The 12,268-nt window shown below is 38.0% G+C and overlaps 1 protein-coding gene across 1 annotated transcript; it reads left to right on the forward strand.

Moving 5' to 3' along the window:
* The first annotated feature begins 369 nt into the window (after nt 1-369).
* On the forward strand, nt 370-8,403 carry LOC120290871 (serine/threonine-protein phosphatase PP1-like). Its single transcript, XM_039307468.1, has 4 exons — nt 370-826; nt 4,234-4,793; nt 5,122-5,401; nt 7,807-8,403. Exons 1-3 carry the CDS (start codon nt 652-654, stop codon nt 5,398-5,400), a joined length of 1,014 nt encoding a protein of 337 aa, XP_039163402.1. The 5' UTR covers nt 370-651; the 3' UTR covers nt 5,401; nt 7,807-8,403.
* Nucleotides 8,404-12,268: the final 3,865 nt, after the last annotated feature.

The following is a 12,268-nucleotide window of genomic DNA, read 5'->3' on the forward strand; positions in this document are numbered from 1 at the left end:
TCATCCTCTTGACTCCTCATTCAAAAGATAGCGCTTTTTATAATCTCGGCATGCAGCATTCTATCCGCACACCGTATGCAGCACTCAAACATGGAGCGCATACGAATCACTTCTTTAATCATTCTTTAATCACACCGGACCGTGTTTAGTAATATAATAACAGAACAAATCAAATTAAATCGAAAACTAAAAACTAAAAAAAGAAAACCGTCGTGGGTTTTTAAAAAAAAATCAACCGCCCAGGCGGGGTGAATTGACCGAAACGCCCCCGCCGTGCTTAGGTCACCCCTGTTTCAATTTCCAGTCCTCTCTCTCTCTAAAATCTAGCTCTTCCTCTTTTTCCACTTTCAAAGTTTCCACACATTTCGCCAAGAACCGAAGCCAGGCCCCCTCCCTCCGATGCCCTAGCGCCCTCCCTCCCTCCCTCTTTCTCTCTCTTCGATCCTCTCCCCTCCTCCTCCTCCGCCGCCGTCTCCGGCCGCGGGCATGCTCCTCCTCCTTTCCCGCCCCGCCTCCGGTACCGTTCCCCGGCCCTCGCGCCGGGGCTGCTGATTCGCGACTCTCTCTCTCGGTTGACCGGGGCCGCCGGTGCGCGCGGCTGGCCTAGGGAGGGTTCGTTTTTATTTTTATTTTTGGTTTGGTTGGGGTGAGATGGAGCAAGCGGTGTTGGACGACATCATCGGCCGGCTCCTGGAGGTCCGCACCCGGCCCGGGAAGCAGGTCCAGCTGTCGGAGGCGGAGATCCGGCAGCTCTGTACGACCTCGAAAGACGTCTTCATGCAGCAGCCCAACCTGCTGGATCTCGAGGCGCCGATTAAGATATGCGGTAATCATCCTCCTTTCTTCCGTTCGTTCGTGTTTTTTTTTTTTTTGGGTTAGTTCGTGATGTGTCGGTGCTGCCTTTCGTCTTGGTTAGTCATCGAGCTGAGTAGTGTTTGGTCTTTGTTGAGGAGTTTCTGCAGTTGACTCTCTTGGTTTAGTTCAGTTCGGTATAGAATGGTAGACCGGGAGAAGTGAAATGGGTTTTCTTCTGCTCGTTATGATGTCTTGTGGGTGAGCTTTTAGCAAGCCGCATGCTCTCTGTAGGGGGCTTAAGTATCTGTGTTGGACGCCTCGTCGTGCCTGCTTGCATCAGTGGATTCTGTGTTCGGTTGCATTAGCTTGATGAATGTGTACATTGTCCAGTTTGTAAATAGTTTCGAGTGTCTAAAAGTTGCCTGTTTGCTGGAATGTTCTTCTTGTCGCCTACTTGCTATTGATTTGAAAACCTTTCACCGGGTCTTGGTAGTTGGTGATTTTGCATCATACAATGTATTTTTTGAGCTCCTTTCAATTTAACACGTTCATTGTCTCTTCTGGTGTAGTTGCCTGAATAGTTACATTTGGTCATGTTTCCACTGTCCTGTGGGTTAGATAAAGACGATTCGAATTGCACAATTTCTCATATTGCTGCATTTGCCTTCTGATGTTAGTATATTGTGGTATTGTCTATAAATGCTACCCGTGTGTATGTATTTCCTTCAGTATTCTCAATTTGATTGCCATGTGACTGTTCTTTAAAAAAGCCGAGTATGTTGATGTCGTCCTTGTGGGAATGGAGAGGAGGGTCAATAGGTCGTTTAGGTGCTAATGCTTTAGAATGTGATGCATGGAATGAAAGAAAGTGGAGACTGCAACTTGAGAATGTAAATCTTCAAAATAGAGGGGTGGAGAAATAAAAATCAAGCATGACATGTAGAGTGGTTCTGATTCTCCTTGAACTTGCGACCACTCATGCTTTGCTTGTTTTGGGTGATGCTTGATTCAAAAGATACCAGTGGCTAGTCTCTTTTTTAGCCAACAGTGAGGTTGTCTTTCAAAACTACGCATGCGAAACTTTATAAGAGTGCATCTCTCGGTTTTTGTAAATAGAAAGTGTGAGAACACCGTGTTGGTTGGTCAAGTGGTCTAGGACTTGGTTTGCAAATCGAAAGTCACAAGTTTGATTCCCCAGGCTATCCTTGGTATCGAGAAAACTAACATCAGTCTTGGTCTATGCTCTTGCATTGTGGTGGAGGAGCGATGGCCTCATTGAGTGGACAGATGTGTGTGGAATAGATATGTAGCCTTAAACCGAACATCCTCTTGTGGGTGATTGGTAGATTTGATTGATGAGGTTGATCGGTCTGCTTAAACATCAATAGTGACCCTCAAGAGTTGGCATAGGCATCATAGATAGGGGGGAGAAAAAAGCATAGCTAGGAATTACCCAAAGTATATAAGTTGATGGATATAAGAGTTATATCCCCTTATTCTAGAGTGGCTTCTTTCGGAGTTAACTCTCACAGTAATGGCTGCAACTTTGTGAGCACCACAGGCGGATAGGTACCACACAGGTATCAGCTTGTATAGAAATAGTCAAGATTTGTCCACTGATTCTCATATCAGTTTCTCCATTTAGCATTCTTCTATTCAAACCATGAAAAGAAATTGATCAACTTAGCTGAACTGAACAATTCTATGTTTTTTTTTTTTTTTTTTTTTTTTTTGGTAAAAGAACAATTCTATGTTTCATTTGCATTTCATCAAATTTTTTATTGATATTATTTGTTCAATTGTAGTATAAGCTATGTTAGGATGGGATGAAGTTTCTGGATTGTCTGGTTCTTGTGGAATGCGCTTCACAAGTTATACCACCTCTTTAATCCATCACAAAATTGATATTATTGGTCACATCGCTCTGTCTGAGTTAACGGTCAGTTTTAACGGTTTAACCTCAACTTTAATTCTGATGAATCTAATGCCACCACTGTATGTGGCCCTGATTGACTTTCTATTAGCGTGATTTATGATTGGGTGACTTTGTGAATGTTCCTCTTTTGGCTTTGTTGCTGATGGTGAGAACCTTTGCAGTTCATACATTAAGTCATGCTTTGAAATTGTCTCTTGATTTGGAGCTTATTTTCTGCTAGTCATAGCTTCATGTATAGCATAGATTGTTGATTTCTTTTGTATCAGCAAGTTTAAGTATATCATCTTGGTGGGATTTAGCAGCTTCTACTGATTGCTTGTATTTTATCCAACATGCTCTATTTCATCCTGTGAAGAATTGACAAGAGTTCAGTGATAACTGATTAAAAATCTTTCAAAAACTCTCATGGCTACCGAAAGAATCTGGCATACTTTTGGCAACTGATCTGATTTCATTATTTTTTCCTTCTCAATTCATATATCCACTGCTCTACCCACTCTATCATAAGTCCCTCTTCTGTGTATGTCTCCTAGGGCAGTGATGTCCAGAGATTTTGGAATAAGACGTGTAGTATGCCAGGAAATTGCAGCTCTTTAGATATTTGAGTTGGACTACACTAAAGTGTATTTCTCTGGAAGAAACATTTTATATGACTTGGGGGTCGTTTTTTTCTTTGAATGAAAAGAGTGAGCTACTCAATCATCTATCCTAAATTTGCACTAAGAAATACAAGCTATATGAACAAGTGTATAGATATTTTGTACAAAGTTGTCATGAGAAAATCACTTTTAATTTGAAGTTCCTTGTGATTGCACTCTTCGTTTGCTGTCTTTATGCATGTGAGAATTTTTTTTAAGGCCTCAACGCCATAATATAAAAATGGCTAATGATGGATATCTATCACATTTCCATATGCTAATCCAAGGTGGTAATTGTTTTTTCACAGGAATAAAAGCAGTGTAACTTGATTATGTATGAATTATCTCATAGAATAAGATGTATATTTATAATCCTTTGCATTACTCAAACTGGTCTCTTATAAATAACCTTTGGATATTTTTTCTTAAGTCTAAAATATTCGGAGACTAGTGCTCTAATTAAGAAAGTACTTAACTGGTATGTGGTGATAGACGGTGTTTAAAATAAATGCACAAATCTAAAGCGTGTAATTTGACAAAATATAGCAGGCTACAGCTCCATCTTTATACGAATAACCTAAGAGGAAAAAAGAAAAAATGGCACTTGGAAAGTTCGTACATTTGCAGAATAGGAGGGGGGAAAAAACTCAGCAAAACCTTCAATAATATTAAGAATAATAATGTGGTAGCTTGTTTGCTATATGTTACATACAAATGGTCCTTTCTAGTCACCAGAACATTGAATTTAGTTTTTCATGAAACTGCTGCTTGGTTTTTTTTTTTTCCTGAGCATATTCCATTCTTTTTATTTGTCGACAAAATTTTGAAAATCTAATGACAAGGAACTATTTTCTCGAGTTTCAGGGGACATTCATGGACAATATTCAGACCTTTTAAGACTTTTTGAGTATGGGGGATTGCCTCCTCATGCCAATTACTTGTTTTTGGGGGACTATGTGGATAGAGGCAAGCAAAGTTTGGAGACAATATGTCTACTCCTTGCGTATAAGATTAAATACCCGAAAACTTTTTTTCTCTTGAGAGGAAACCACGAATGTGCTTCTATAAATCGGATATATGGATTTTATGATGAGTGTAAGAGAAGGTTCAATGTCAGGTTGTGGAAGGTTTTCACAGAGTGCTTTAATTGTCTGCCTGTGGCAGCCTTGATAGATGAGAAGATTCTGTGCATGCATGGTGGTCTCTCACCTGACTTACACGATTTAGACCAAATTAGGAACTTGCAGCGTCCCACAGATGTACCAGATACTGGTTTGCTCTGTGATCTTCTCTGGTCAGATCCTAGCAAGGATGTACAGGGCTGGGGAATGAATGACAGAGGAGTTTCATATACCTTTGGGGCGGACAAGGTGACAGAGTTTCTTCAGAAGCATGATCTGGATCTTGTTTGCCGCGCTCATCAGGTTTTTCTCACGCATTCTAACTTGACCAGTTTCCACCCTCTTCAAGCCTGTTAAAATGACTTGGATAATACTCTTATAAGAATTGAACAAGCACTAGAATATCCTATTTGTAGATCCTTGGACCTTTTTTTTTTTTTTCCTTCTTTGTTTTTTTCTCTTTTACCTTTGTATCCCCATAAAGGTAACTCGTGGCAATTTATGTCATTGAGTTGCGGATGCTTTTGCTCCATGCTTCATTTGTGCAGTTATTTGGTATGATTTTTTTGGAGGGAGGCACTTATTTTTTGATTATATCTGGTGGTCTTTTTACCATGTTGTTTGATTGCAGGTTGTGGAGGATGGCTATGAATTCTTTGCTAACCGGCAACTAGTAACTATATTTTCGGCACCTAACTACTGTGGGGAGTTTGACAATGCTGGTGCCATGATGAGTGTTGATGAGACCCTGATGTGCTCTTTCCAAATACTAAAGCCTGCTGATAAGAAGCCAAAATTTAACTCTGGCGGCATAACAATGACTCCTGTTAAGCCTTTGAGTTCCTCCTCGGGTTCCAATGCTTTTGGGAGCACGACAACAGCAAAGCCTGGAAATCCCAACTGGCATTAAGGTTAGTGCAATTCTTTCATTAAACAGAGAACTTGATGCCTTAGATTTATATTCAACTGTGTAAATACGGGCATCAATGTTTTAATCTTGATTTTATGTGTGTGGCTTCAACCTTGAAATTCTAGTCTCTTAGGTCAGGCTACCTGAAATTACACAATTGTAAATGGTAATTGACATAGGATATAAGACAAAATGGGAGATAAAATTTTCAAGTACTGAATTTGCAAATAACTTGGGTGTGGAACAAAGGCATTTGTTTAATTGAAATGACAAGTGGGCATGGTATATCGTGAGAGGATTAAATTATTTACAGAAGAAAGTGGACTAGTCACATCTAATTCCTTGTTTTAATTAACTGTTGAATCCAGAGCACTGTAACCAAAACTATTATGAGGATGTTTTTCTTTAATTTTGGTCCTGTGAATCTGGTTCACCCACAATTCTGTGCCAATAGTTGGTGCTCTACATAGAGTTTGGGAATAAGTGAGGGCAAAAGATAGCCTTAATGATTTGTCTATAATTTGCCTTCACTTTTTTTAGTTTTTTTTTTTTTTTTTTTTTTTTAATATTAAGGAAGCTCAAGAACGGAGTAGTATAGTTGACCTTGAATTGAGCATTCTGTTAATAGTAGTGTAAGGCCCTGGTTGGTAACCGGTCAAATAATATTTGATTTTATTTTTTTGTTCCTCGGAATAAAGAAGTCACTTCTTTGTTTCTAGGAATGACTCCAAAATCAAGCCCACTTTCACTAGTTGTTGGCCTCATTGGAGCTTGGCCGGCCCCTGGTGAGGATCGACCATGCCCAGCCACTACATGGTTAGCCTCGCCATGGCTGGGCAATGCTGCCCTCCCTCGCGGCTGGGCCGAGCCTCAGCCTTGAGGCTTGACCTTGCCCAAGTTTGGTGAGGCTAAGTTCACCCAACCGCTGATGAGGCTTGCTGCTTGCCCAGCCGTGCAAGCGGCATTGCCTGGCCATGGTGAAGCTGACCTCGCGGTGGCTAGGCGAGTTGGTGAGGCCCTCACCAGCTCGCCCTTGCCCAGCCACGCAGGTGGCATCGCCTAGCCATGGTGGGGCCAACCTCGCGGTGGTTGGGCGAGGACGAGCCTCACCTAGCCAGGCTCCAGCGAAAGGAAAAAGAAGAAGAAAAAAATGTAATAAAATTATTTAAAAATTAAAAGAAATTCTAAGTCACAAAAGAATTTGAGAGTTGTACCAAACGTAATTCTATTTTGGGAATAGGAATTTTGTTCAATATCAAACGCATTCAAATACTCAGAAACTTGTTGAGGGGACAGAATCGGAAAAAATTCATTTCTGAGTAGAAATTATTCTTAGAGATAAAATTGTTACCAAACGCTCCCTAAGTGCTTACCCACAAATGAGCAAAAGAAAGGTAAAGAAGCAGAAATCGGGTTTTATGACAATTAGATGCCTGACCTAGTCTAGAATTGGAATAGGTGGTCTTCTACAATTGTTTCACAAAGACAATCCCTAGGCATTGAGGATTGATAAAGGGCCACATGGACAAATCTAATGGGCAAATTATTTTGGCATGTCCCAACTTGTACTAATAGGTTGTTGACGACAAGTCAGACTTCTTGCATAAAGCTTTGGATTTGTTCGAAGTTAGTTATAGAATCTTCTTTTCCTTTTGAATAGAATGTTTCAGATTTTTAGCTATGAGCTATTTCTCAGATTTACTCTTTGACAACTATTTGGGAGACTTTATCAGTTTTGAGGACAACAGCATGAAGTTTTGGGAATTTTATCTTTAAACTCATGAACTAAACTATCAAAGCAGTTATCCATTTAAACTGCACCGCTAGTAGAACCTTTGTTGGTCCCACTTACATAGAATTACAATTTCACGCTTGAAGAAAAAGTTCTGAAGGATATTGGGTGTCTCATAGATACGTTTTATATATATATATATATATATATATATCCAAGAAAGCTTGTTTGTGATATTTCCATCTTGCATACCGCCACTTACTTCGTGTGTAGATGGGTACAATGTTGGGAAGTGAACATAAACAAAGGAAGTACTGTCATGATTTTAAATTCTGTATGGAACTTGTGATGCGTCGATTAGTGTCAATTGTCCCAGTTGTGTGACTGTTGACGTTTTTTCCCGTCAGAAACTGTTCAAGACATTATTTTACCAACTTCTGTGGAATTTGACTTGAAAGTTATGTTTGTCTATATTTTGTCATGCTTGTGTTGTATTGGTCATTCACATGGGCCCTCAAATTTTTTTACTTCAAGACACGAAATTAAGCAATGTGGCTAGTCAACAGTTGCTGTAAAACTTAATTAGAGCTTGTGTGTCTTATGCTTCTTTCTTACATCGTACCTGTTCATATTACTTTCCATACACCATGTTTATCTCTTGTTTTATTTTTCAGTCTTTCCATGGTGCAAAAAGTATGATAAGTAGGTAGGTTGGTGGAGAAGCATTGAAAGACCTGTACACACAGAGCAAGTCAGGATTGCACAAGGAGGAAGCTCGAGATCCTTTTAATTTTGTCCAAAATATGCTGCATTGTAAAGAAGTGGGAGGGGAAAAGATATTGTTTTCCTTGATATAAAGGGTTCGAATTTTAGAAGGCCATAACTCCTTTCGCCTCCTCTTTGTACACTAATAGCTGCCTCAGTTGCTCATAATTATTTGTGTTCCACTTCAATATCTCCGTCATCTGTGACTGAGGCTGTGAAGAATGTGATTATGTGTCTTCAACCTCACTTGAAGAACCTGCTTGGACTTCTATCGTTTGATAGTGTGGTTTGGTTTCTTTCTGAGTTGAGCTCTAATTGTTTTTCCATCACCCGTAGTAAACTCCATGGGCTAGAATAGTATGTGCGTCACAGAAGGCATGTTGGTGTTTGGTGTCATCTGACCAATGCGTCTGTCGCAAAGACATTGTCCGCTCATTGGTCTGCTTTCTTCTGTTGTTAAGTTGTCTAAACAGTATGAAATTTATGATGGTGCCCTTTTGTTGGGATTTGGTTGGTCGATTGGGAATATGGAGAAATGTATTACTTCTGTGCTCAAGTGGTGCATTTCTGCTGCACTGTCTTTTCTAGGATCAACTCTTCTGATGAGAACTGGGCTTCCAGTGATGCGTCGTTTTGCTTTTGATCGTATGGTCTATGCAAAAGGGAAGGCACCTTTCATAGGTGCTCATGTTCAAGAGGCGAATGATTGAAAGATTACGCCATTGTTACGATGATGATATGTTTAGGCTTCTTTGATCGGCCTAAGATCTATTACCAGGGCAGGACAAGCAGCATAATGCTGGCTAACTTGTGAAAGTAATTAATTTCCTTTTGGGTCATCATTTGTCATCTGTTTTATTTATTCTGCCAAAAGAAAGTCCTAAGTTAGCCACCCTAAAGACTCATTATATTTTGGTCATGCTGCGCTTCATGATTTCGCATCTGGGTTCTCTATACAGTTCGCAGGGCCATCTAGATGAGGGATGATCCTTAGGCAGGCGCTTTTCTTCGTCTGGTGTGATTCAATTGACAATGCTATTGTGTTGGCTAAGCAAGCAAAGTATTCGCCCAGAAAAATTAAGATCGATCACAGATAAAGCTCGCCAACTGAAACGTGATTGTCATCGGAGATGCGTCGCAAAATATGACAGAACGGTGATTGATGTCGTTTCATGTTTGGATCTGTCAATGCCGAATATTCAACGTATTTATCATGTTACTTTAGAAGTTTAAGAATACTCTCTTATTATATTTTATGATCTATACTATAATATAAGTAGTAGTAATCATAAATATATTACCACTTGGGTTTTTTCTAAACGGAGCCCGAATACTTCATTTTGTTGGTCCAACCAATCCAACCACAAATTATTCTATAGACTTTTCTAATTGATAATATAAAATTGAATAACCTCAAAAAAGAAGAAGATATAATTTCACTTGATTTCAATTCACGTTCTAATTTGTTGATAATTCAAAATCTCATATGACTCTATATATCTAACAAGTCGCACTATATATCAACCCAAGAGGCATCTTCCTCTCCAGGCTTCGGAAGGCTACTTTTGGAACACCAATAGGCATAAAATGAAAGAAAAAAGAATTAAGATATGTATTTCACTTTGATGTGGAAGTGTTGTTGTCGAGTCGTGTTAAGAAAAATTATCATCGTTCCCGGAGATGTCGTTGTGTCTGATGGGCAGTTCGTCAAAAATTAGCCAACCCTACCCGCATAATCCATGTGAATCTACAGTCTACAAGGACATCAAGTACATAAAGCAACTACAGAAAGCAGAACTTTAATTAGTACAAGCAAAGTGACAGACCCTTGTTTGCTGCAGAGATTCATGTGGTGTGGCTCCACTCCCCGATGTTATCACCGGCCCACGTTCTACATAAATCGCGTGTATTCAGTAAAATTGCAGTGAATGAACATATTTCATTTTCAGTACAGCTGAGAGAGTACAAAAGATATTCAGAACATTATGTACTGATATATTCATGGAGTTCAAATTCTGTTTGATATTCCATATCCACACTTCGCCAATCGGCCTGGGCCTTCCGACCGATGCCTCCTGATTACAATTACTGCTCCTCGTGCCGTCATAGATGTCAGTCAGTACATGCAGAAGTAAGCCTAACACTGTTTGCATGCTACTCAACACCGCGGGGTTTCGAGATTTCTTTAGTCTCGAACAATTTCCCCATATGCCGGTGCCTCTTTCTCTCGATTGATTGCCCAATTCAAGTGCATTCACGCAAGTGCATTCATGTTCAAACTGTCCATACGTGATATGGTTTGATTGCCTGATGTGAACAGCGTAAGAATTTCTGAAATTTGCAAATGTAAATTTACGAAAAGTTTGTGAATTGTGATTTGTCGTACATAATTTGCACTTTATTTATAGGATAATTGGGTGGATTTTTCAGTCTCTCTTTATCGCATCGGTTTATTCCTTAAGAAATTATTTCATTTATCATACTAACATATAAAGTAATTAATCTGATAATGAAATTAGTATTTGCTATCGAATTGCTGATAAAATATTAATTTTTCTTTACAGCATTAGTTCACTTGTTTAATCAAGTCATAAAAAGTTCTTTTATGTGAGTATATATATTTTAATTTAATTTTGAAATTATCATTATAAATAAGTTAATGTATACATAAATTATTAAACTTTGTTATCGCCCGATACAACATGAGTAAAAATATTTGCTATAAATGGATTTTTCACAATCTTGTCATCTAATGTATTGAAAATCACCATTTAAAAATAATGCATATGAGAGGATACGCTGCTACTAATTTCAACAAAAAAAAAATTTCCTCGAACAATTATGACAGATTTGAAAAAAATTTGTGAGTTGAAAAATGTGTTATATGAAAAACTTAGCTTTTTTCCGCTGCGTCCTAGGTTAACTCGCAAGCAAAAGTAAGGGCTCAAATATTTTCAATTAACAAGCATTTAGGCCTCCGATGTAAGGATATATTGACATTTCCAATTTGCCTTATTCAGTTTTAGTACCTACACCTTTTTTTATTTTTATTTTTATTTTGAATGATTATAAGACAATCTCTTTCATTTTCTTTTGATAGAGAAAGCCAAAATTTATATATAAATAAGTCTGAAACTCATGAAATATCCAATAAAATTCAAAGAACTAATGAGGCGCAACAAAAATCCGAGGTGAAATGGCCCAAATATAAAATTATTTATTCTTGGTGATTTGGGGAATTGAATCCTTGCCATGAGCTAAATTCACACAAAATCCCCCTATTCCTTAACTACTAAATCAATATCCATAAGATAATTTCTCTTTTTCAGTGTTAAACTTAGCACCATGTATTCGTTTATTTAATATCCCTTAGTGGTCCAATTTTTTTTTTTTTTGTCTTTTTTTTATGGACAATTTTATTGTTGATTTATAATCTACAGTTTTTTTGTAAGTTTGTCACATGGTAGGGGCCCCAATTTTGCAGTTGGAAGTTTGGTCCATGTGATAGGTGTAAGGTAGCTATTTAATAGTTAATTATTGACGTTTACGTGTACGACTTATCACATGATACCCCCCAAGCATTTATTATGGCTTGTCCATTCCAGAGCGACAGCAAGCCCGGTCCCCTGCAAAGTCTTAGCCTTCTTTCATTTATGATTCTTTTTTTTTCAGAACTCAAATTTTGGAAATGAAGACAAACTAAAATTGTTGTTACTCAATTCGGTCCCCATTTTCTCAATGACCTATCTTATAATTAATATTTTTATTTGTGTTGGGTTTGATTCAATAGATATAAAAGTTTGTTGTTGAAGATGGGAGTCGGGCCGAAATTTAATAAAATTATTAGTTTGTGGAGAGTCTTAGGTAGCAGGTCATGTGGTTTGAGAGGACAATATCATTTGTTTTCCCTTTTGTCTTCCTTCAAAGGAGATAGTCAAAGTTCCTTCATACTCCAAAATCGAGACCATTGATAAGCTATCAAGACATTAGATCTAAATAGATTTTTTCCCAAAAAAAAAAAAAAAAAAACAAAAGTGGTATTGGCTCAACACTCCTAATTTAAAAAAAAAAAAAAAAAAATTCTAAAAGATACAATTTGAATGGAAGCACATACAGCCAACGTCTATGTTGAAATTTATGAAAGCTTTTGGAATAAGCGTATTAAGAGTCCTAAAACATGTCATAAGATATGTATTGAATTTAAAAAAATTAAAAAGTGTAATCAAGTCATAAAAATGCAAGTGAGTCCTAATTTTTTTTTTTTTTAAAGTACTATCAAATTCTAAAACTTATCAAGTTGATACAATTGATCGACAAATATTTTTGTACAGCTTATGTTATTGGTTTTCACCTTCTCGTGCAAGGATTAAA

Source organism: Eucalyptus grandis, chromosome 2 (genome assembly GCF_016545825.1).
Source record: "Eucalyptus grandis isolate ANBG69807.140 chromosome 2, ASM1654582v1, whole genome shotgun sequence".
In the NCBI taxonomy this organism is placed as follows: domain Eukaryota; kingdom Viridiplantae; phylum Streptophyta; class Magnoliopsida; order Myrtales; family Myrtaceae; genus Eucalyptus; species Eucalyptus grandis.